The following is a 26,194-nucleotide window of genomic DNA, read 5'->3' as shown; positions in this document are numbered from 1 at the left end:
AAGAAAATCCTGAAGGAAGTTAATTATTGGTTCACTATATTTAAATATATTCTCATCAATACACTATCATTCTTATTAGACTATTAATGCATTAAACTTAGTCTTGAACCACTTTCCCATATAAAATTATAATTATTTAATGTCACTGCAGTAATCCATTTTATTACTATCATCTATCTCACAAATAGCTGAGCATCCTTTTTGCCATGTACTTATGAAACAGTTCAGGGACCATAATTTGAAAGTCTACCCATAATTTAGTTCCTTTGGTTGTACAAGTTGTAAATTTATCCCCTCTCCAATTTTTTCATAAATACCATTTTAACAGCTTTCATAAGAATTACTTCACACCAGCGCCTTAACATGAAAACTAGTTTATACTATGTTATTTGAAAGTTAGTTTCTGACTTTAGATTAAAATGCATAAATGCATGCCTATCTACATTGGCAAAATAAAGCACTCTTATTAACACAATGCTTTTATAAAGCCAGTGCTTATATGACCCAGCCTTTGAGGGACTCTTTTCTAAGTAGCATGACTACTGCTCCAAATTGCCAACAATAGACTATTATTTTGCCTGCTTTCAAAGGTGCAGTCAAAACTTATCCTAACTTGACTTAAATAAATCATTTGAAGTGGGAGGGGGAGGAGGATTGTTAAGATTCACCGATTGTTGTGTTCTACTACATTAGAACAGTTTTCAGCATTTTCAAAACATATTGTATCCATTCTTAGAAAAAATAAATTAATAAAAACTATATAAACTGTTTATCCCTCAATGCCTAATCAGTATTATTTTCTATCTTAGGCAAACCGTATAATTAAATTAGAAACCTGCTCTAGGATAGAAAGGATGAGCATGGAAATAGCATTTTAAACCCACAAATTCTTGAGTTTAGAGCTTTTGAAATAACTTCTGTTTGCTCATCATATTAAAGAAAATCGATGTCAGAATGACTAAATCAGGTCTGACATTATTAATTAGAACTGTTATTTTCTTTCTTACTTTATCTCCTGAGTGCACCTTTTCAAACTTAAAAGAAAACTTCTCATTCCCTGATAGTTACCAACACCTTTACAGCAGCTAAACAAGAAGCCTCTATCCAGGTTTAACCATGGAAGCATCAGTCCCATCTGTCCTAATAAAGAAGCATGATATACTCCTCATAAGCAAACCCAGAGTCTTCTTCAGTTAACCTTGTGTAAACAGCAATAAATCTGATCTATGATCAACATTTGAAGGCTAACAAGAAACTAAAAATTAAAAAGCATTCTCTTATACAGAGTTAGGATAGCATTGTATACATTCATCATTATTTGACTTTATTTAATAAAGAGATGCATTTACCCTTGCAACAACAGCAATTGCAAGTTTACAAGTTCACAGACCACAAAACCACGTTGCTAAATTTTAAAACTTAAAATTGACAAAAGTAAATTGATTATAATCATTATATTAACAAATAGTCCATGGCACTACAACTATTAAAATAAAAATATCAAAAGGTCATAGGTGCTTAAAGAATAGGTTTATTGACAGTATTTCACAAAAAATCCTAAAGGAAATTCCAAAATTTCTAAACTTAAAATGTTTAAAATTTGTTCTCATTGGCAAAATATCCCTTAACAAAAAAGTAAAATTTTACTATGAATGAATGTCATATTTAACCTTGCTTCATTTCAACATTTTGAACGTTTATTTTTTATTAAACACATCTGCAGTTAGCAATTTTGAAAAAATAAAAAAAAATTTACAATGTTTGATTTTCTTTTCTCTCTGGGAGACACTAATCAACGTGCCGTGTTGTGTTTTTTTTGTTTGTTTGTTTATTTTTTAACTATCAAACATTCTTAAATATATCCTCTGGCTGCTGTGAACCTGACAGACAAGACAGTCAGTAATAAGTACTCTACAAATATAGAAACTGAGCCAAATTATTCTGGTGTTTTGGTAAAGAAAATTTAAACAGACAAAATCCACAACCTGTGTTTTTCCCCAAATCATTCGTAAAGCATATGATACGGTATCAGAAATTGCGTCAACTTTTTCATCCATTTGTGTATTTCAGGCATCTAAAACTAAAAAACGTATCCTTTTGTTTTGATAAAAATGTACTCGAATATTTTATAACATTAATATTTATTGCTTTATATGAATACTGTATTGAAAGCCCAAGCATTCAGTTTACACACAGAAATTATACAATTATATACCGCTTCACAAAGGCAGTGAACACATTACAATCTACAAAATCTACTTTACAGAAATTTAAAAATTCTAAATATCAAAAAGGTACAGTTGAAGAAACAGGTATAAATTTGGCAGCCAGTAATTTTGACTGGGAAGTTGCAGCTTGCGTGACTTTATGGGAATCTGAAAACATTGAGTTGAGCAGTAGTTGTGCTTTGCGCTGATCTGAAAAATATAACACTGGCTGTCGGACTAGCATGTTCAAAAATATTTAATTCACTTCAAAATGTCATACAAATTATGTTGGTTTCTATGCACCCCTAGAACTTTCAATCATTTAGCTCAGGTACATAACTAGGTAATATATTAATTCCTCCAGTACAGTGGTGTATCATACCAAATCCATTTGCATACTTTCAAATAATTTAGAAAGAAATGTGTAATATTCACAATGTTCATAGAAGCAAGCAGAAGGTCAAGTAACCTGCCCAGTTCTTCTGAGATGTTCTCACATCAGCTTCATAAGCATTCACCCTAAAAAATATTAAGCTAATGGTTGAAGACTGTTCTTAACATAAAGTAAATTTTTCTCATAAATAAATGAAGTCCTTTTAGTCAGGCACCTCAGAAGTATACAAAAGGGTTGTAGTTTGAACAGATTTCTTGGAATGTGTTTAACCTGGTATTTTTCAACAATGTTAAAGATTTCCAGGGTTTCATAGGGGCCAGATTTTATTTGAATTATTCAGAAGTGAAAGAAATTTCTTTCTGAAAGAGGTGAATTCAATTATTTCCAATAGAAAAAGTATTCACTGTATTCATCTCTTATAGAAACAGAAAAATAGAACATTTTCCCCCTTAGAATAGTATATATATATTTATATGTATTTATGACTTAAGGTTCCATTGTACATAGTCAAACAATAAAATCTGGAAACCAGCATGAAACCCTATAATTCACATGTTAAAATGTTGAAACTATGACCAAAATATGAAAACTGCTAGAGCTGTCAGAAATAGACAAGACAAAAAGCTTTCTTGCATATGTATAAACTAAATGTGGTAATCTCCAAAAAGTTTGTCAAAATTATAATTACCTTCCAGTTTAAAAACTTTTATTCTAAATTAAAAAAAAATCTATACACATACCACTGATTTGACCAGACCAAAAAGTCAGCGGTAAGCAGGACCTGAAGGAGTCGATATTCACAGTTCTTACGTGTAAAACTCTTTCAGGATTTATTCCATGAAGAATCATATTTTACAACCTGCTTCTCTTGTAAAACTAAAGGTCCACTTTATTACATAAAAGTTTTATACAGTGGAAAATCAGGGCCTTATGTAAAATACTGCATCTAAGTGGGTTTCATAGTTAGTCTTGCTCCATGGGTTCTTCCGCAACGTCTGTGGCCTCATCACTGTTTTCCATTGGGGATTCGGATGGAATTTCTCGAGTTTCACTGGCATAGGTTCCTAACTCTTCCGTTTCACTGCAATCAGCACCACTACTTACAGGTCTTGTGTTTTCACTGTCTTCAGAATGCAAATCTTTAAGGTCTTCCTGAGAGAGGACAGATTCCTCCATTTGATTACTCTCCTCAGAAGTCTCTTCACTCACAGTTAAGGCCTCATCAGTCTCTTTTTCCTGATCTTTTCTTTCTGGAGGAATTTCTTGTGAGGTTACAAAAGATTCTAAAAATAATCAAAAGTTGCAACAATTAAATTGTCAGCTCCAATTAAAGTTATATTCCTCTATCCAACAATTTAAACCATATCCAACCTTTAATCAAGAAACACCTCCAGCAACCAACATTAAAACAATGGTACATAAATCCAAATTATTTCTAAGTACCTTCCTCTTCTTCCTCCTCCTCCTCTTCTTCTTCCTCCTCCTCTTCCTCTTCTGTACAACGCTGTCTGGCAGAGCTGTTTCCTCTGTCTTTATCCTGAGATGCAGATGGCGTTCCTGTTTCTTCTACCACAGCTGAAGACATCTCACCAGGGGAATTCTGGTTGGTTGTGTCTTCACCTTCTGTGTCAAATTTGAGTCTTTTTACCTCATGTCCCTCAGCTTCCACAGAGTCTTCATCAGAGTGTTTATTTTTTACAGGACTCGCTTGGGTACCTTCTGAATCAGATGTCGATGAATCACTGTAAAAATTTTATAAAAGCCTTATTATTAGGCCAAAAAATATTTGCCATCTCCACCACATTCTCATATTTAAGATATAGCCTTTTCTAATATACTGCTGCAACTTCGTATGTCTGATAGTAGAGGAATTTAGGAAATCAACACCTCAGTGCTAACAGGTTCCACTTTAAATCAGCTTCTTTCCCCCTATACCGGTGCCATTTACCATGTGAAACTCCTCTGTCTATTCCTTACCTTTTTTAACGCTGTCTTTCTCTGGATGAGACAAAAGCATGTTCTATTTCCTTTATATAATGTCAGGAAAAAGTCTATCCCAAGAAATTTCAAACCTTATTTGCAAAGATTTTTTTTTTCTTTTCCAAGTACCTTTTTTAAATGACAAGTATATTTTAAGCTTTATGAATACATTAACTCCTTAAAATTTAGCTCTATAGGTCACCATTACAATATTTACTTCCTCCTAATCCTACACTATAGATGCATATATATATATATACATACATACACACACACCCCCCAGGGCAGACAATCAAGTGGCAGATTAAACTTTGGTGAAAAGACAGACATTTAAGTTGTATACAAACCTGTGGTTTTTCTCCTCAGTTAGTTGTAAATTTGACTCTTTACCTTCTGTGTTCTCAGGCAAACCATTTGTTGTCATGGGGGCTGACAAAGAAACCTTTGGTCGATTTACTGGTCTGGGGGTTCCAGGACCATTTATGTTAGACCTACAACAAAGCATCATTATTATTCTGATGAAAATTAGTTCTGCCCCAGATAAACACACATATAAATTCCCAAAAGATAAAATTTTGTCTTCCAAGTCTAAACGTCAAGAAATAATACTTTTTCTGTTTGCTATTTGTACATTCCCATCAGAAGCCTATGTTTTAAAGCATAGGATCCACTTTCCAAGAAGGGAAATGCTGTGCCTTTTGTCACTAAAACCAACTTACCTGTCAGTGTAACTTGGTGAGTTTCCAGGAAACATAACACCATTCATCCGGTTTACGCTGTTAGAACTGTTTTTCCTATGAGAAATGAAAACATTCTGCTATATAACAAAATTCTGAAATTCTTTAGTTTTGGTAATGAAAAAAAAGTAGAGGGTTTTTGTGACAGTCAACATGTGGTTTTAATATACCTAGGAAAAATGTGTCCATATTTCTTCCAAATGTAAATACCTGTACTTAAAATATATGTGCATTTACAAAGAATCATAGCTAAAGTAGAGCATTGACTAAGAGAAGTAATTTTGGGGATGTATTAATAAGGAAAAACTGCATATTTCATAAAGCAAAACTGTTTTACTAAGTCTAAAGTTTAATTTTTTTTCACCTCTTTTTCAAAAATATTCCCCGTTTCATATATTACACATAAAATTCTAACTGAAAAGGTCAAATCAGCAAAATCTTGAGTTACCAAAACACTGAGGTGCCTTGAACTTTTCATCTTCAGACTTAGTCTTATAGTACCAATATAATTACATTACTTAGATTCTAAAGTTAAATAAGCAATGTCATTTATATTATAGACTTGTTTATGCCCTTAACAATGGGTTAAAAAAGATTATTATCTATTTTCTGTAAAGGGCTGAAACTCTTGAGTTAATGCACTGAGGTCAGCCAAAGGAGCACTTAAGGCCAATTACTAATTGGACAATACTCTATAAGAATATGCTTGGAAAATGGCCCTTCCCACTGTTCTGTGGTGGCTCGATAATTGGTGTATACAGAGAATTGTAGGAGGGACTAAAGGGTAGTGTAAGACTAGCCAGAGTCACTTCTGGACAGGAAACTAAGAGGAGAGGTCATGGAGATTCTGCATTCATCCAATTCACTCCTATCCCTAAAGACTTTTGTTTATCCTGACTCTGGCTGATTCTAAGGTATTCAGGGCGCTAAAATGGTCTTCACAATTTTCTAGTTTTTTTGTTTTGTTTTTTCCCAATAAGTACAGTGTTCTATTTAAAGTGTGATTGTATTGGAACATTTTGCTTTAAAACTGCCATGTTCCAGAAAAAACTGTCAAGCAAATTAAAGCTAATCAATTCCTTGACCCTGAGGTAGACCCTCTTATTTACACCAAATCTTAAAAGTTAAGCAATACTGCAGTCATAAAGCACAGAGCTTAAATATATAAGATGTTCATTACTCTAACTATTCATCTCCTGGGAGATGTTCATAAATCCTAAATCAACTTTTATTTAAAATATTTTGATTAGTAAGATTTTGATCTTAAATATTTTGATAACTACATTCCAATAGATTAAGCTTTCTTTGTATCTCATATTTAATGTTACACGTTTAACAATAAGAGCTCTATAACCAAAATAAATAGAAAATAAATATCCTTTGCCTTAAAGATATTTTGAAATGGGGATGCCTAGTGGGCTATTTCTCCCAAGTTTCACAAGCAGTATTTCATCTGTCAACCCTTGAATAAATCAACCATAGGCACTCCATGCTTTATGACGGACAAAGAAAATATTATTCTGCATGCATTGGGCATCTCAACCAAATAAGGGGCAAATTCCATGCAAGAACAACAAGTGAACATTATTGATCCCCTCCTCTCAGAACACTTGTTCAGAAACTAACATGTCCTTCCTACACTAAAATAATCCGAAATCTTAACTCCTTCAATCCCTAAATGAGAATCTTTGTAGGAGTAGATACAGAATAGGGTTTACGTATATATTTTAAAACAAAGAGTTTGTTGAAGAAACTTAAGTAACTTAGGAACATAAAAATTTAAATGATTTAGAAAATATATGCCAGATTTATTTATCTATTCTTTAGATTCATAAATCTGAGATTTTAACATATGTTTAACGCACTGGCACTAAAAATACAAATCTAGTAATGCCCAACTTTCTGGTGGGAGGCACCACAAAACAAAACTATACCAACCAAATTAATGAGGCTAGGAAGAAGCAGTTGATGGAAGCATAAATTCTACAATGCTAAAAGGAAAGAGTACTTTTAAAGCTAATCCAAAAATTTTATACTTACTCTGAAGATGGATATACACAGCTAACAACCATCACATTCTGCAATAACAAAAATTGATAATTTAGTGCTAGAGTAAGACGATACACTGCTGTTTAGCATTCTTACTGTCACAACCATCCTGAGGTAAAGTCTTTATTCCTGCTATTTTACGAATGAAAATACAGTGGTACAAATAAATAATAAAATCAAAACCCTTAAGTCAGGGCCAAAAATCAAGCTTTTCCCCAACCATAAACATTAATTACTATAATTTGTTTCGTGGAAACAAAACCCATCAAATTTTCTTACCCTAAATATTGTCAATTTCTACTAAAGTTCTATTTCAATGTTCCATCATGATGTGAAGGTGAGTCTAGGCTTTCAAAGACTATGCACAGTAGAAGACAATCTCTGGCAGCTCCTACATCAACCTAGAAAGGCATTGATGGAAGGAGTATTCTCAGCAGTAAAATCATGGACCTTTCAATGTAATGAATACTTTGGAAGTCTACACTGGTGGGGAGAAAAATACTGGCAATGAAGTTCCGGAGATGGAGGGCAGGCCCTGTCAATAAAACTTCCCAGGCAGGGCAAGAAAACTGATAGCACTGCTGAGTATAATTCCCAGTTTGGGACCTAGTAAACCATGGAGAAAGAGATGGGATATGAAGATGGATGAAAAAGGGAGAATGAAGTGATCAAAAAAAATTAACATGGAACCCTATAAATCACTAATATCTCAAATCCCTGAGGATCTGGGACTAAAAGAATTTAATTCAAATTTAATCAGAATTTTTAGATTAATTCTAAATATATGTGCTAATATATTCCCAAATAAAGTTAATACAGGTAAGGACTGACATTACAATTAGATATAACTGATAAACAAAATAAAAGGATAATTTTAACAACTTCTAACAAAACAATTATACCAACTATCTCTCAAGGTCTCTCAATCAGTCCTATTTTTCTACAAGTATAATCCAATTCAATTAGGGAAAAAATACCTTTTCTACTCCTCTGAGAAATTTGTCTGTTCCTGTATAGTTCCTCCTTGGGTCTGTTAGCAATTCACAAAGTCGCTGAATAGTAAAAGGAATACTGTAATAGAATACAATTTTATAATTAAGAAATTGTGTTATTAACATGCAAAAGCACTGAGAACATTAAGTTAGGGGCAAAATTTTCACTGATATTATGTCCTAGGGTAATTTAACATAGCTGTGACTTTCAATGATAGCATTCAAAACTGACACATCCTTTCAATACTTCAAAAATCAAACTATTCCCCCCATCTTCCTTAATTAAAAAAAAAAACACAAATTAGCACAAAAATAAAAAATAGTCTAAATTAAAAGTAATTTCAACTCACAAAATTTAAGGATTACATAAAATGTAAGTAATCCTGTACCTACCTCACAGGGTTGTTGTGAGGATCAAATGAGAATATATCTTTAGCATTTAGCACAGCATCTAAATATTTATTCCTTTCTCTTCCCCATACTTGATCAAGGTACCTTAGTATTAAGTTTTATGTTTTAAAGTTTTAAAAAAGAACTTTTAAAATTAGCAACAGAGGTCATAGTCATTTCATTCTATAAATTCAATTTAATCCTTTACCTTAGAGCAAGGTAAAAGTCTTAAGAAACTTGTGACTTTTCATTACAACAGGCTTTAAAGGTGAATTACTCTTGACTGCAAAGAGTGCACCACATGTAATTATAATTTCGAATGAAATTATATCCTTTATATCTAAAAATGCTTTGACCATATTATACGCATAATTGTGTGCATATAACTCCCCCAAATTGACAAGAATCAAATGTGCCCAAATTAGCAAATACATTTTTTTATTATTCGTAATAGAATGATCGTACTAAAATACTTCGGTCCTACACCAACCAAAGAAGGAATTGTCATTAAAATACTGATCTAATACCTCACCAGTGCAGGGTGATATTTCAGGCTTCCTAGAGACTATCCCCAGAAAATACAAGCTTTGGCAAGTCTTATACCAAACTGGAAAAAAAAAAAACAAACGAAAACAGGCTTCCCAACGATACTGTTATTTTTAAAAGACCAACCTAGCTAAAAATATGGAAAGTTCATCATCAGAAAAATGGCCAACAGGGGAGGAATTTGGGAGGCAAAAGCAATTAATGAAGATCATTTGTTAAGGCATAAAATGATGGCCCCTCTGAACCAATAAAAGAAATACCTACATCCATGGAAATAAACATTGATCCACAAACTTATTGTAAATACAATTACACACAAAGAAAATTTTATTTCAACAGAAAAAACAAAACAACTCCCAACATGATGCTAAGATCTGTAACATGACCACATATTTAATTATATGTTCCCTGGGTATACAGGCAAAAATTATAATAGTTACAAAACTCTGTCCTTTGAAAGTATCTGGTACACAAATGTCTACATCTCCAGTACATCTTAAAAGTACATTCTCTTATAAGCATTACAATATGATAAAGAATTTAAATTTTAGTTAAGACATCAAACTTAAGATCAACATTGAGACAGAAATACTTATTCATATAAAATGAAAAGGCAAATTGAAATGTAACAAAGCAGGTTAGACATCTTTAAGACATAAAATTTAGTGTGTGTGTGTGTGTGTGTGTGTGTATAGTATTTAACATAAACTTTTAGTTAGCATATTTAACATGTATGGGACTACCTGCCATCTAGAGAGGGGATGAAGGGAAGGAGAGGAAAAGTTGAAACATAAGTTTTTGCAAAGATCAATGTTGAAAATTACCCATGCATATGTTTTGTATGTAAAAAGCTATAATAAAAATAAATAAAAAACATAAAATTTATACTAATTATTTTCTAAAGGAAATCATTGAATATGTATTCAACTTTTTAAAACTATAAGCACTGCTAACAATACCTGGCATCTAAATTAAACATTTCATAACATATCTTTAAAGGGTATGGTGACTTTAAGCAAATTATTCATCAAAAATTTAAGTATTCTTTTAGTCACTAATGGTAAACATAAATAATGCCAAGAAATGTTCCCAAATTAGCATATTCTGTGAAATCAATACAAGTTAAAATACAGCTATAGTACAAAAGAAGCATATACTAAATTATTTGAGAATTACTCTTTTAATTATCACAAATATAGTGGCCTTAAAAAAAAAAAAGCAGGAATGGAACAAAGATTCATTTTTTGATGAACAAGCCAATCCTTTATTTTTCTCCATTTTATAGAAACTGAAGTAAACTTTAAAAATGAGCTCAGAGGGAAGGAATGGTTAACAAACTAGATGATACATCACTACATTTTCTCTCAAAGCAACATTGTAAGGAGCCAAAGACAAATAACTTTTACATTATAACGAACACAAACTGTTTTCTATTATTCAAAAGGGGAAATGTTACTATTATTTCTTCTTGAAGTCCTCAGGTTCTGTTGTCTACTTTTCTCCCATTTCAAAAGTATTCAGTGTCACTTGTGCCCAGGAGATGGCAGTATATCATTTTTTTTTTCCTCTCCCATCTCTTTTCCCAAAGGCCAAAAGATTTCAAAGAAAAGGTTCTTCTCCCTTTTGGAAAGATGCCTTTAAAAAACTGACTTTGAGAAATCATCCAAGACAGAGAAATAACTATGAAATTATATTACATTCATATAGTTGGCAATTTTCTAACCAGAAATAAATTCAAAGTAAATAGCAATTCATTAGACATTTAATTTTAGAAAAAGGATCTGATACTTGCATCAGAGAAAAAGAGGTGAAGCACAAGTATGAAGGACAGTCTAAGTTATCTAGAAATCATAAGGATTATGCTAGACTAATTTTATATTTTATGAACAAAACTAGCTCATCAACAATTTTAATGATAGAAATCATTAAAATTTTAAAATATTAATTTTGCAATCAAAATGTAGTTCTTTTTTCATCCTTTATTTTCCACTCTCCCTTACCAAAAACAAAAAACAAACCAAAAAATATGTACTTTCAAATATTTGAGAACCTAATAGGCCCTAACAAATTCAGTTACTTAAATTTCCAGGAATATTTGGCTCACAAATGAAAAAATTCCTTAGAATAAGGTCCAGATCTCTCTAAAAACCCCAATGTAACTAATTCAAAAATTACAGCTAAATTTTATTCACATTAAACAATTACAGATCACAGTAAACTACAGAAGAATAAACCTTTTCAGACTCAAACCTATGAAAGCTCTTTATTTCATTAAAGTTCTCCAATGTACAATATATAAAATTGATTTAAGAGTAAAGTGAAATTCAAGATACTAGAAACTTGATTTCAACAATAGAAGTGCAACAGAATGAGAATTAAGCAGATTACTAGGAGTTAAATAAAGTCAGTGTCTAGCTGCTGATCCATAACAAATAAGATTTCACAAAGGGGGGAAAAAACTTCTCCAATGCAGCTACTAATGTTCTTATGTTTTAAAGTTGCAGCATAAATAGTTTAACTGTGTGTCAGTTAAGTTTCAAATCCTAAGCATTCTTAATATATACAATGTATTCAGGTTGAAAGAACTAAAGAAAAAAGCAGAAATATATAATCTCTTTGATACAATTAAAGCTTTGAACTAATTTGCCACTAGGGAATTCAGAACTGTGCTTAAACAACTACCTTTGTAGATAAGCTTAGCAACAGAAATCTCTTAATACTCAGTAGGTAACTACTGTATTCAACCAAATTAAAAAATTAAGAACAAAGTATTTCTACATAAACTATTTAGTTCCCATCATCTTTACAAAAGGTAAAAATGATGAAAATGGTAAATGATTTTGAGGAACGTTGGCTTAATGATAGGAGGGTAAGTCAAGAAGCACTGAATTCAGGTGCTACCTCTGACCCATACCATGAAATCGAAAAAAATCATTTAACTGCCCCCGTAGCATTCGCAAAGCCTCAAAACATTAGGAAAATTGCTAATATGCTAGAAATTTCTTAAACTGATCAAGAAAACACATTTCTGGACAAAGTTCCCTACAACAGAATGAAGTTGGCACTATAATCTATAGAAAGACATGTCCCTTTCTTCTACAGGAAGAGGCGAGATACAGCCCTATTTTAGAGCTATTAGTACTGATTAGAAATAAAAAAGAGAAAAGCAATCTCTGAACCAACTGGGAGCTCATTCTAAAGTTTTTTTATATAGCATTTTATTTTTCCAAATACTTGTAAAAATACTTTAACATTTCTAAATTTTTCTCCCTCCTTCTTTTACTTCTCCCCTTCTCAAGCAAGCAATCTGATATAGGTTAAATATGATTAACACAAACTCTTAAAAACTGGATTATTGCCTAATATTTTTTTTTGACATTGCCTAGTTTTAAGGCAGGTACTACTTAGCATAAGGAAGCATTTAAATTTGAGAACTGCAGAAATATCACTGTAAATAGTTTTCTAAAAACAGGACCTAATTTGTATCTATAATTCTATTAAGTGAGTAGAGACAAAACTTTTCTTTTTTGTGCCCCAAAAATATTTAAATTAAAATAAATTCAGCCCTGTAATTGACTCAGAAAAGCATAAAACAACGGGATATCTTGGAAAATACAGAAGGAATTGAACTCCTCTAATAATCTCAATGAATTCTAAACTACTGGCAGTGACCAGTAACTACATCACAAAAAGCAAAACTAAAAACCTCATGACATTAATCAAAAGCTTTTCAAGTCAAGTCGTTCTTAGGGACTCTACAAAGCTGATATTCTTCTTAATTTGCTCTGTTTAAAAAAAAAAAAAAAACTAAATCAACTTACTGCTTGGTCCACTGTTTTTCCATTTCAAGAATCCTAAAAGTAGAGCAAAATAACCTGTCACATTAAACCACACTAACCAACTAATTAACTTGTCCTAGAGGAATTTGTAAAAATTACATTCTCAGTTATCTATTCTAATGGGGGGAAAAACACAGCAAAAATAAATGGACTGTAAAGCAAATATTTTAGTTGCTATTTATAATGACTTCACCTCCTACCTAATGACTAGGATAAAGGGATAAAGGGGCAAAAGAAATGAGAAAGATACTGAAACAGTTACTGAACAGACTACAGATAACAGAATTTTTAAAAAGATCATTTTCCACTGACAGATTTTTCATTTTTATAAGAAGTATTTACTTCTGGTCTCTTTTTTAATTAAAAAAAAAAACACTTTTTGTACATGCTTCAAATTAATCAGAATTTTTATTCTCAAATATAGTTCCTATAAAGGTTATATATTCCCTTCATGTTTTATTCAATAAATATTTAGTGACTGCTTATAATGTGTAGAGCATTTAGGTAGGCATTACACACATATATACATATCTTATTGGCAAAGAAAAATGCCAAGTCAGCTGGTTACTTAAGTACAATCAGGATTCCTGAATCCCTGTATGAAAAGTACTTTTGGGAAGAAATATAAAGGCATAAGAAAGGACACTTGTAAGACAGCTGTCACTTTTGAAACAGACTAGAATCACTGATTTAGAGTTGGGAAAAATCTTGGAGACTATAGAGTCCAACTCCATCATTTAACACATAAGGAGACTGAGGAAAACGGACAATAAACACTCTACCGAAAATCACCTGGGTAAAGTAACCAAGCCAAGATCCCTGACTCAAAACCACACACTCCTTTTACCATTCTACAGGTCAATTATTGAGGTGTGTGACTGGTTTATAGTTTTAAATAACCACCACAGTAGAACAAGAAACAATACAGATTTGTGGCTCTTTAGAGATGAAGGGATTACATAAATACTATTGTTTCCCATAAAAAATATATGGAGATGCTAGATTATGACTGACATATAGATACACTGCAAACAGCTTAATTCTAATACCTAAAAAAAAATTGTTTTTTTTATTCCCCTAATAGGCGAACCAAAATTAAAGGTTAACCATTTTCATAACTTTTAAATAAATGGTTTTTTTAAAAACTGCTATCAATAAGATCTATGAGTCCTAGCCATTCAGAAAGTACCTTTTTCTATCTATTACCCCAACAAGTATTATGTGCTATTAGCATATCTCAAATAAAAAAGTCTAAGTGTAGAGGCTATGAGTAGATAATTATAAAACTACCTCTCTAAAGTTCTTAACTTGGAGTCCCATCAATTCAGATTCAGGGAATGTATCAAATTGGATGGACGAATTGGTGGAGTGAGTGACATCTTTTATTTCAATATCAGTGGTTCCCTTCAGCAATTCTATATTATTTTATTTTATGCATGTTAAATGATTCAGAGAACAGGCCCCCATATACTTCAACAAAAAAGTTACATACTCCTTACTCCCCTGTTTTGTTTTTCCTATTTAATCTTAAACGAGGAAAGAAAAAAGAGAAGAGAAAGGGAAAGAAATGGAGGGGGGGGGAAGAAATGGAGAGGGGGGAAGAAAGAAAGGGAGAGAAATAGATGGAATATGTACCGCGGGAAGGATAAAAAACTATCATTATTGCCTTAATTTCTTTTAATTTACAATTCTGATACTTTTACCTGAAATGACAGGTAATACAATGAGTGGCAAGTAAAAAAACAAAAGTGACAAAATCATTCTCCTAATGCTCTATTTTTGTCTTATCTGTTTACTTCATTAAAAAGAGCAACCATTAGTTTCTGAACTTATCATAATTTTAAGTGTCCATAAATTAAAACATAAGAAATAAAAGCAGAACTTTAAGTAAAAAAGAGTAATGACCTGCAATACAAATTTACTCAAATATGAAAACAAGTAAAATTTACATTCTCATTTGCAAAGGGAGGGGAAACATTTTTTAAATATACAGACATCAATGTTTTAAAAAACATAGTATTGGATGTTTGTATTTGTTTGTTTCTTTAGAATAGACCAAAATGCTTCTTAGCTGTAATTTCTAAATAATCAGAAAAATAAGCATTTAACCAATGAATGGCTCATTTCTGATAAGTACTAAAAAACACAAAACTCAAAAATAAATAAATCAATCAATCAATCAATCAATCTCAGGCATGAGGTAACTAGACCACAGGAATAAATCTGATTACAATAAAGCATATAAGACAAAAAACTGAAAATTTAAAGTCCTAACAAAAAACAAACAAAACAAACAAACAAAAAAAAAAACCCAAACCTTTAATTTATCAAAGATAAAAGATGTTGAGTTTACCTGGCTAAACAGAAAACAAAGGGGAAAAAAATGTTATATGGTTTATAACTCAAATCAAGTAAGTCCTATATAAAAGTCCAAAATATTTTAGAACCTAGTTACATGTCATTATTTTAAAAGATAAATATTCCTTTTTCTTTCAATATATCCCAGAATTTAATTAAATCAATCAGTATTTTAGACTCATTTTGTGTAACAGTCCAGTTTCATAGTATATATGATATGTGCATGTTTCAGACCTGATTAATTTGACAAATTCAAAAAGCAAATTTGCAATAGCTTATATCTTCACAGTATAACAATAAAGTACCAAATAAAATTTAAATATTTCATCTTATCTCAGTATTTAAAAATCACAATGATATAGTTTGGTGAACTTAAAAATTGAACTGCTATGAAACGTAAATGCTCATTTTTTTTATTTATTTCAGGAGTTCATCTTCTAATTCATAGTTTTAGTTGGTTTTTATTTCTGAAAGTGACATTAAACTATTTTTTTAGTGTAAAAATTCCAGTTTAAAATTCAACTAAGTTTTCTTACTTCTAAAAGGTTCATGAAAATGTTTTTTATAACTTACAACATCTTAAGTTTTCATTTTTTTAAGAATTAAAACTTTGTACCCCCCTTCCCATCTCACCCAAAAGCAATTTATAGTTTTGAAACAAAAAACAACACATGATTAATGACAAATATAAACCAAAATTTTTAACAAACATGAGAGTTCAGAGAAGATCAGTGTTATAATCAAAAGTTCAGGAAGATCAGTGTTATAATCAAAGTCTCAAAATTGTTTATTACCTAAAACACATTAAAGGACATTTATACTCCATCAACCATCCTCACAGATGAAATCTCTTTCAATAACTACCCCCAGGTTTGAATATAACAATTCTATAATTTATCATAATTATATTTTTAAAACATAAAGTGCTGAGTATAGTTCTGTACAATTCAAATTTCTAAATTTTTTATTATTTCACAAGCCTTTAAAATGCTGGTAGAGGAAATTTAAATTTTCAGTACCAAATAAAAGAGAAGACATCCATTTTTTAAAAATCAGCTTTATTTTAACAAAATATGGTTTCAATGAAACTTCTCACAAAGCAACAAATAGTATATGTAATGTGCTTTTTAAAAATGAGATCAAAAGTTGTCGCCTTCCAGAAAAGTTATTCTGGAAAATTTTTAAACACATTTAAAATTTATAATATTAACTCTGTTGTAAGGACGTTTTGCCATTTACAAATATGTCGCTATTAGTTAGCTATAAGTTCTATATAAACTATAAAAACATTAAAGATACAGTACCATTTAAGAACAAAACCCTTTAACTTAAATACAACTTAAATAATTTGTTTATGCTATTGTTTCATGAATACATTTTGTAAAAATCTAACTTCATAAAAAAAGGTCATGATGCATTTTGGAGTAAAATGAGGAGGTAAGTGCAAATATTTTTAAATTAAACGGTCCATTAGCCAGAAACTACTTAATGGAATAGGACTGCATAATGATAGTCCTTAATAGGACTTCCCGCCCCCTCCCCCCAAAAAAAGTCATTAACATTTGTTTTGAAATAAAATTCATACATTTTGATATTCATGTCAGGTCATTTGTGTGAAGCTACTCTAAAGAGCAAAATCTAGAATTCTAAACGACACATATAACTCCCCTACCCCAAAAAATTTAAAACATAGCAAAACTTAACAAAATAGTTAACATGAATTCAATGTTTAAAAATAGTATTTTAAAAATGCATACCCATTGAATCCAGTGACAATTTTCAGAATTCTTTCCTTCATTTCATCAAAGGGAATATATTCAACATTAGGGTTCGGAGGACCTCTTGGTTCAGGAGCTGACGTTCTGAAATCATCCATTACTTTCTCCAATTTAAAAATAAAATAGCCTTTAAATTGGGACCACTGGATCCTATAAAAATTAAAAAAAAAAAAAAAAAAAAAAAAAAAGACCAATTAAAATATATTTCTTTACTAGGGATAAAACTGCATGTTGCCAGTGATTAAATGCAAATGTTTACAAAATAACAAGAAATGATAAAGATTTCTTTAAAGTCAAGTAAAATGTAACAATCCAGTCCAAACCAATTTGGTCAAATCAGACTGCAGCTTCTAGGCTCCCTTTATCTGATAATCCGAAACTTTATCTGACTCAGTGTTCCAAACTTCTTCAAATCAGGTTCATACAGATACAAATATTTTTCAATAACTATAATCTCACCAATGCAAGTATTTAGCAATACTAAGCAACAACAGAATTAGCTAATTTAAAATTTTTATTTAACTAATGTGTGGTAAAGAATTAATGGTAAATTATATAATCCATAAAATAACACATAGCTTCATTACTAACACATACCTTCATTACTAACACATACTTCATTACAAACAAACATGTTTGTTTTATTCAACAAATGTTTCTGAAAATTCATGTATAAGACAAAATGTGAACTCTATAAATTATGGTGTCACTTGCAGTCTTTACTAGCCAAGTAGTTTTACCTCATGCAACATTTTGTTTTTTAAAAAATGGGTATATCCCCTTTGATCCAGCAGTGTTACTACTGGGATTATATCCCAAAGAGATCTTAAAGAAGGGAAAGGGACCTGTATGTGCACGAATGTTTGTGGCAGCCCTTTTTGTAGTGGCTAAAAACTAGAAACTGAATGGATGTCCATCAGTTGGAGAATGGCTGAATAAGTTGTGGTATATGAATATTATGGAATATTACTGTTCTGTAAGAAATGACCAACAGGATGATTTCAGAAAGGCCTGGAGAGACTTACATGAACTGATGCTGAGTGAAATGAGCAGGACCAGGAGATCATTATATACTTCAACAACAATACTATATGATGACCAGTTCTGATGGACCAGGCCATCCTCAGCAACGAGATCAACCAAATCATTTCCAATGGAACAGTAATGAACTGAACCAGCTATGCCCAGAAAAAGAACTCTGGGAGATGACTAAAAACCATTACATTGAATTCCCAATCCCTATATTTATGCACACATGCATTTTGGATTTCCTTCACAAGCTAATTGTACAATATTTCAGAGTCTGATTCTTTTTGTACAGCAAAATAACGTTTTGGTCATGTATACTTATTGTGTAGCTAATTTATATTTTAATGTATTTAACATCTACTGGTCATCCTATCATCTGGGGGAGGGGGTGGGGGGGTAAGAGGTAAAAAACTGGAACAAGAGGTTTGGCAATTGTTAATGCTGTAAAGTTACCCATGCATATATCCTGTAAATAAAAGGCTATTAAATAAAAAAAAAAAAATGGGTATATCACAATGCTAATTATCAGAACTCACCCAGACTCCTCTGCTCAATCTCCCCAACCCCAACTCCAAAGTATAATTAGCTCACTAGACTACAAAAGGCATCAAAGGTGGTTTTGGAGTCCCAGCTCTCACTTGGTTTCCTTTTCCTATTTGCTGTTTCTACATATTCCAATGACCCCAGAACTCCTTTCTCACTTCTTAGAACCACTACCATCACACCTCCTCTTTCTTCATTTCCCCAGCAGTTAATCCCTCTCCTTCGAAAAACAATCAGTTTATCTTCCTGCAGTATATATAAATATATATACTGTATAAATAAATGCATCTCTTCATAAAATATAAACTCCTTGAGGGAAGGATCTTTCTCAGTTTTATTTATAGTTTTTGTGCTTATTTAGCATTGCCAGAAAAAAAGGGCTCTTAAAAAAATTCTTATTGATTTATTTGCTTCAAGAGATGGCATACCACAACCTATACTAAAAGTTGTCAGAATCAAATGAAATATTGCATGAAAACCCATTTCATAATCATAAAGCACTATATAAATGTCAGCAATGATAATTATAATCTAGGATCTTCTTTACAGCACTGAAGATCTATATAAAATTTCAATTGTTACAAATAATTGCCAGTAATTTTCTCCAACTAATAGTTTTTCTCCCTTAGTAATTCTCTTCTTTGTATCTTTGACTTCTTAACCATACTATCACACTGAACCTAGGTCTCCTCTAGCAGGACACTTCACTTCTCAGGCTTTGCACATGAAAATAGCATAATAGCCTAATAATGTCCATTTGGCTGCCTTCCAAGAGTGAACATTTTCTGCTCAAAATTTCAATTCCTTTAAAAATCAACTAAGGTTACTCATCTTACTCATCTTAGCCTATCTCAAAAAGAAGACTGCATTCTTAACTTCCAAAGAACTATCATGCCTACTTTCCCTGAGGGTAAAGGATACTATTTCCTAAAAGGTTGTGTAACTTGTACTTGAAAGCCACCCATTAACTGTTATACTAACATTTATTCCTCCCTACTCCATATGTCTGACATTAAGATGTGTTTTTATTGCTTAAAAAGACTTTATGTCTGTATCAATTATCTTTCCACTTTGCAAATGTATACCTATGTCTTTTTATTTCTTCATTTACTTACACTCCACAGCTGGATTTATGAAGCAAAAAAAAAAAAAAAAAAAAAGTCACTGAATTCTAAAATGAAGGACCATTTCTTAAATCCCTAACTCTACTAATCTCTATTCTTGATATGGAAAATAAGAGTCTGGAAAAATAAACCAAAATCAAGTAAAGGAGCAGTAATGGTATCCACATCTGATAGTTACACATAGTATACATATAGTATACACATATATACACACACACACACACAAAGATGCCTAAAATAAGGAAAATATGCTGTTTATTCTCAACTTGGACAAGATTTTGCATAAGGAGAAAGAAGAATAAGTGTTCTGAATGAAGTGAGCAACAGGAAGATAAACATGCAAAAAGTGTTGATCTATTATATCCAAGAAATCATGATGGGTATTGAGACTACAAAAATCTTTTAACTAAATGTTTACATTCTACCAGGGCTAACAACACAATATATATGGATAAATAAATAAAAGGCAATTTAAAGGAAAGAGAACATTAACTGAAGAGTTAAAGGCTTCTTGGAGGTGAAGTCCCTAGAACTGAAAGTTGATGTTAGATTAAAAACTCTCAAAGCCTCAGAAATGCTATGTGGAAGCAGGAAGTAAAATGCCTAACACTAGGTATAGGCCAAGTCAGCTGCAATGGAGTGTGTGTAATAGGAAGTAATATAATGTTAAGTCTAAAAACACTGGTGGGGGAGGGCGGGGAGGAAGGGAAAACAGAAGGAGAGGAGAGGAGAGGAGGGGAGGAGAGGGGAGGGGAGGGGAGGATTCTTGCAAATCAATGACTTTATAGCATTATAGAAGACAAAAAAGCTTGGACTGGACAGAAAGCAAGCCTTCAAAAATAGGGAGGTATCTGGTCTCACTATGTACAACATCTAGAATCCTGTTTTGTTCTGAGCACTGTGGACTGTTTGTGCTCAATCTGTGAAAGAGTCTTCCAAAATCATATTGGTCTGATCAGGACCACACTATTGCCATGAACCTTATATGTGATGTCATTTTGATCCTCCTTTTAGCACAAAAGACAACAACAAGGAAAAGGATAAACTGAAGGACATCCAGAATGGTCAAAGGCCTTAAATCAGTATCAAGAGAAGTCTAAGAAGAAACTAGGTAGATGCACCCAAGAATCTAAAAAACTAATATAGAAAAGGGATTAATTACACTTATTCTATTTGGCCTCTCCAAGTAAAACCAGGAGTGATCAGCAAAAGCTGCAAAGAAGCCAATTTTAGGCTTGAAGTAAGGAAAAAATTCCTCAGAATCAGAGCTGTGCAAAAGCAGAACTTGATGGAATAATTGGTGAATCCCCACTCACCCTGAGTGGGGATCTGGAAGCAGAGGCTGGTTGTCCACTTAAGGATGGGGATTCTTGTTTAGTATGGACTAATACCAATGATGGCCAATGCCACTTTTCAACTAGAAGTTTTTTGATTCAGAATTTTTCTTTTATCTTAAAAGTAATAATCCATTAGATTTGATGAGGTTAGTGGCAATGCAGAGTTGTGGGAACCCCTCTTGGTCAGCACAGGTTCAACATGAAAAAACTCATGAACCCGAAATATTACACTGGCAAAAGGAGGCTTATTGGCACTGAGAAGTCAGCTTTTGTTAGGAGACTGATTTCTTCAGTGGCAAGGTCCTAGCAGAGAAATCTTGGCAGAGAGATAAAGAAGGGTTAATGCTAAGAAAAGAATGTCTTCCCAGCAGGCAGGGGTCCTGGCAGGCAGCTATGCCAAAAAGAGGTCCCTCGGCATGGCATGATTCCTGCTTTTAGGCCTCTGCAAAGAAATGAGACCCCAAATTGCCTTTTAAATAGGAAATCTGAAACTGAAGTTTCAACTGAATTAAACTGCTTCAATGTTGTCACTGCCCCCAAGCGTAGATTTTGGGTTGAATGAGACCACTTACTAGGAGTAGTCACAGGCCAATTTTCAGCTCAATAGAAGGTGTAGCTAGTCCCACCCAGATAACAGAATGAAACAGCTTTATCTTTTATTATTCCCTGAGGCAGGCCTCTCCCAGAGGAGTTTCTCTAGAGTTCAAGCAGAGTTTTTCCCCCACTCAAAGTCAAGGCAATTTCAGGGTTCCCTCTATCAGATTGAAAGATTCTTGAGGACAGGGAAGAACGAGAAGCATTTCTTTTGCTTTTCTTTTTGTAACCCCCAACATTGAGCAACAGTCCTTAGCAAATAGAAGGCTCTAAATAAATAGTTTTGACATGATCGGATTTATGCATCACGGGACAGCTGGTTTGACATCATCTCTGAAGAATGGATTGGAACTTATAAGGTAAGAGCATTGCTGAATTAGTATAAAAAGGATAATTCTGACTTATTTTAAATTTAAAATTTCGAATAAAACCTATGCAAGCCAAGAATAGAAGGAATGAAGAAACTCAGGGGGAAAAGGTCCCAGACAATTTCGGATAGGATGTTGCAATACTGCTAAGGTAGAGGAAATGATGAGGTGGTTGATTTAGAAAAATATGAAAATACTTGGACTTATGAAGGAAGATGCTATCCCATCCTAAGAAAACAAGATAGGAGGAAATAAGCACAATATGGCCTTAAATATAGATATATATATATATATGTATATGCATGTTTATAAATAAATATATATAATAAGCACAAACACAATATGCTTAATTGTATCCTTCTTTGGGGTGGTGACAGAAAGAAAAGGGGGAAAAGATGAAAAGCAGAGAAGAAAAGAAAACCAAAGAAAAACTGGGCAGCCTTTTTGTAGTGGCTAGAAACTGGAAACTGAATGGATGTCCATCAGTTGGAGAATGGCTGAATAAATTGTGGTATATGAAAATTATGGAATATTACTGTTCTGTAAGAAATGACCAACAGGATGATTTCAGAAAGGCCGAGAGACTGACACGAACTGATGCTGAGTGAAATGAGCAGGACCAGGAGATCATTATATACTTCAACAACAATACTAGATGATGACCAGTTCTGATGGATCAGGCCATCCTCAGCAACGAGATCAACCAAATCATTTCTCATGGAGCAGTAATGAACTGAACTAGCTATGCCCAGAAAAAGAACTCTGGGAGATGACTAAAAACCATTACATTGAATTCCCAATCCCTATATTTATGCACACATGCATTTTTGATTTCCTTCACAAGTTAATTGTACAATAATTGAGTCTGATTCTTTTTGTACAGCAAAATAATGTTTTGGTCATGTATACTTATTGTGTATCTAAGTTATATTTTAATATATTTAACATCTACTGGTCATCCTACCATCTAGGGGAGGGGGTGGGGGTGGGGGGGGTAAGAGGTGAAAAATTGGAACAAGAGGTTTGGCAATTGTTAATCCTGTAAAGTTACCCATGTATATAATCCTGTAAATAAAAGGCTATTAAATTAAAAAAAAAAAAAAAGAAAGAAAAGAAAAACTGGGCAGCTTTGAAAACAATTTATAATATTTATTATATATGTTTTCTTGAAATGGAAATTTATTGTTTTATATTGAATCCTCTCTTGGAGTCTGCTGTGTACATGTTAATTTTTTTTCCTTTTCTCATTTTGTATTTAAGTCTAAAATAAAATCTCCCTCCCCCCAAAAAACAATAATGAAACAGTGAAAATGGAAGAAATTATTACAAATTTTAAAATTCTTTACAGATCATTTTAACTAATTCTATTTAAAAACCAATTTCCCAAAAGACAAAAAAGTTTTGACTGTACTTTTTCTTTTTTCCTGGTCCAAGATACAAGTCACAATCTGTGACAACTTCTTAAAGTTGCCTGAAGTTCAGAAAAGCTATGTTGACTTAGCTATTGTCACATAGTTAATAAATGTCACTAGCAGATTTAAATACGTCTTCCTCAGTTTTTAACAGTTTATATATTAAATGTAATATACTTTCATAAATTCTAATAATTTAAAAATTAACCAGAAATATCTTATCAACTGCTATAATGAAAACTTTCTAAAAATGGATCAGTAAATAAGCAATTCTGTACTCATATATTCCTGATTTACCAGTGTCCCTTATGAACCAATAATACTAAACAGACTTATGAACCACAAACTCTCTTTTCCTCCCATATTACAGCCAACATTGAACAGATACATCCTTCTCCCTTCCTAGAAATAAAACTCTCTTAATATGAATTCCAAAGAAGCAATGTGATATAGTAGATTCCCCCAGATGCCAGTTAATCTCTTACCAATGAGCAACCAAGACAATGGTTGTATATTAACAGAGTAAGTTTCTTTCCAGAATTCCCTAAACCAACTTAACTCTAGATGCGGTCTCTACCAACACTACCAATTCACACACCATTCCCCTTCCACTACTGCCGCCCCAACCATGGTTTCTCAAGTCTTTCACACCTCAGTTTTAAAATCAGAGATCCCTATTAAAGTGATATCAATATCAGCTAGAATTAAGAGAAAATTTGTGACTAGTTTGTATGTAAGAATTTTGTAAACCTTAAAACATTCTATAGATATTAGCTATTGGTGGTATTATGATTACTAACTATACTCTTAAACTCCCAATTCCTCCAGTGTCCTTTTCTGACATTCTTGCTTACCCTGCCAAATGCTATTTTTTTCCCCTATCTCTACTTTCTACAAGCTAGAACTTGTCCTGGCAAACAGGAAAAGAAAAAAGGAAGGAAAAGGTCAAACAACCTGTTTTAACTCTTTGTGACTCATATATAGCTACCCAGAATTCTTATCCCTGGTTTTCATCCCCAGGGTCCCCATCCTCCTTCCATCTTACCACTATTTTCTGCATCCTCCCTCCCTTCAGCTCAATACCAGATTTTTCCACAATATCTTCATTCCCCCTCCCCCCTTTCAAGATTTCCTTTCTCACAGCCTAACCCAAGAGATACTACTATCTCTCTCTTTAGGAGAAGCATCATTCCCACTTGTCCGTAAGATAAAGAAACAAAGAGACGAGTTCTTGTACCAGGGTGACAGAGTGGGGTAAGAGGTAAGAAGGGAATGAAGGAAACTTGTAAGAAGAGCATACAATTTTGCAGTTAAGCCTCAGACTGAAATCCAAAAGTATTGGGGGTACCATTTTGAAAATATAAGCTAAAGTCACAACCTCTTAGGGCTTTAGGTTCTTTGTTTATAAAGATACTGGGCTAGCCCCCCAGCTTCTTAAACTGTGGATCATGACCCATGTGGAATCTCCTACCTGAATGTGGGAGGTCACAAAATTATGATTATTAATAAATGTTTTATTTGTATACCTATTTTATATACCAATGTATCTGGGGTAATGTAAATATTTCTTGGGCAAAATGGAGTCACAAAAGAAAAACCGTAAGAAACCTTGGTCTACATGATTTCTCAAGTCCAAATGGAAATACTGACATTCAAACCTTGTAACTCCAGAGGTACTTGTCCATAGAAACAATCTTATAAATTAATGATGCTTAGATTCTATTGTATTACATTTCAATTATATTATGATAATTTGCATTTTATCTGATAATAGGTACCTTAAAACTATTTACAATTGAGTGAATGAGTAAAATATAGGCTTTCCAAGGTCTGCCCAGGAAATCTCATCTCAAATCATTTCTTTATGAAACATGGTCTTTTAGCAGTTCCCAAACAACCTACTAAGAAGGAAGAAAAACTATTTTTCTACCCTAGTAATAAGACAGATTACAATAAATTTAGAATTTAAGGGTTTTTTGTTTTTAATCATACAGTAGTATCACAGACATTTTGATGACTGAAAGGAACTTTGAGGATCACATAGCCTCACTCACTTAATTTTACAGATGTTTCTTGCCAATCATGAATCTCTATTATATAGTATCTATAAGACAAAAATCACAATTTAATTAGTACCTGATGTTACTGAGCACTATCTTAAAGACAAATGCATATTTGTCAACAAATTTATAATTTATTAAACAAAAAGAGAAACACAACTGAAACAATTAGAAATAAGTTATTTTAATACAATAGTGAAATCAGATACTTGTCTAAAAGTGGGCTTACTGAATAGTCCATAAATGACACAGGGCTTCAGAAGTGTCTTTAAAAAATAAAGGCTGGATATTGAAAGAAATGAAAGCCAAAGCATGAAAATAAACATGCCTGCAGAAAAAGCAGTATGTAGGGAGACTGGACAATAATTTAGTACATACAAGATTATGTCAATATAGACTGGTGTGAAAAACGGACGGGCATTTGGTTTCCACAAATTAGAAAAATGAAACAATTAGA

The 26,194-nt window shown here is 32.5% G+C and overlaps 1 protein-coding gene across 1 annotated transcript in view; it reads right to left on the bottom strand.

Moving 5' to 3' along the window:
* Positions 1–1,303: 1,303 nt before the first annotated feature.
* The window catches only part of PPP4R2 (protein phosphatase 4 regulatory subunit 2), a 48,622-nt gene continuing 23,731 nt past the window's right edge, over positions 1,304–26,194 (bottom strand). The window contains exons 3-9 of the mRNA XM_031954026.1: positions 17,250–17,420; positions 8,345–8,438; positions 7,359–7,396; positions 5,301–5,375; positions 4,929–5,072; positions 4,045–4,343; positions 1,304–3,884 (exon numbers count right to left, since the gene is read on the bottom strand). Coding sequence (XP_031809886.1) covers positions 3,565–3,884; positions 4,045–4,343; positions 4,929–5,072; positions 5,301–5,375; positions 7,359–7,396; positions 8,345–8,438; positions 17,250–17,420 — 1,141 coding nt within the window. The 3' untranslated portion in view covers positions 1,304–3,564. The remainder of the gene's footprint in view (positions 3,885–4,044; positions 4,344–4,928; positions 5,073–5,300; positions 5,376–7,358; positions 7,397–8,344; positions 8,439–17,249; positions 17,421–26,194) is intronic.

The sequence above is a fragment of the Sarcophilus harrisii genome, chromosome 1, assembly GCF_902635505.1.
Source record: "Sarcophilus harrisii chromosome 1, mSarHar1.11, whole genome shotgun sequence".
Classification (NCBI taxonomy): Eukaryota; Metazoa; Chordata; class Mammalia; order Dasyuromorphia; family Dasyuridae; genus Sarcophilus; species Sarcophilus harrisii.
The sequence above is the reverse complement of the archived record's forward strand: the minus strand, read 5'-3'. Positions and strand labels throughout refer to the sequence as shown.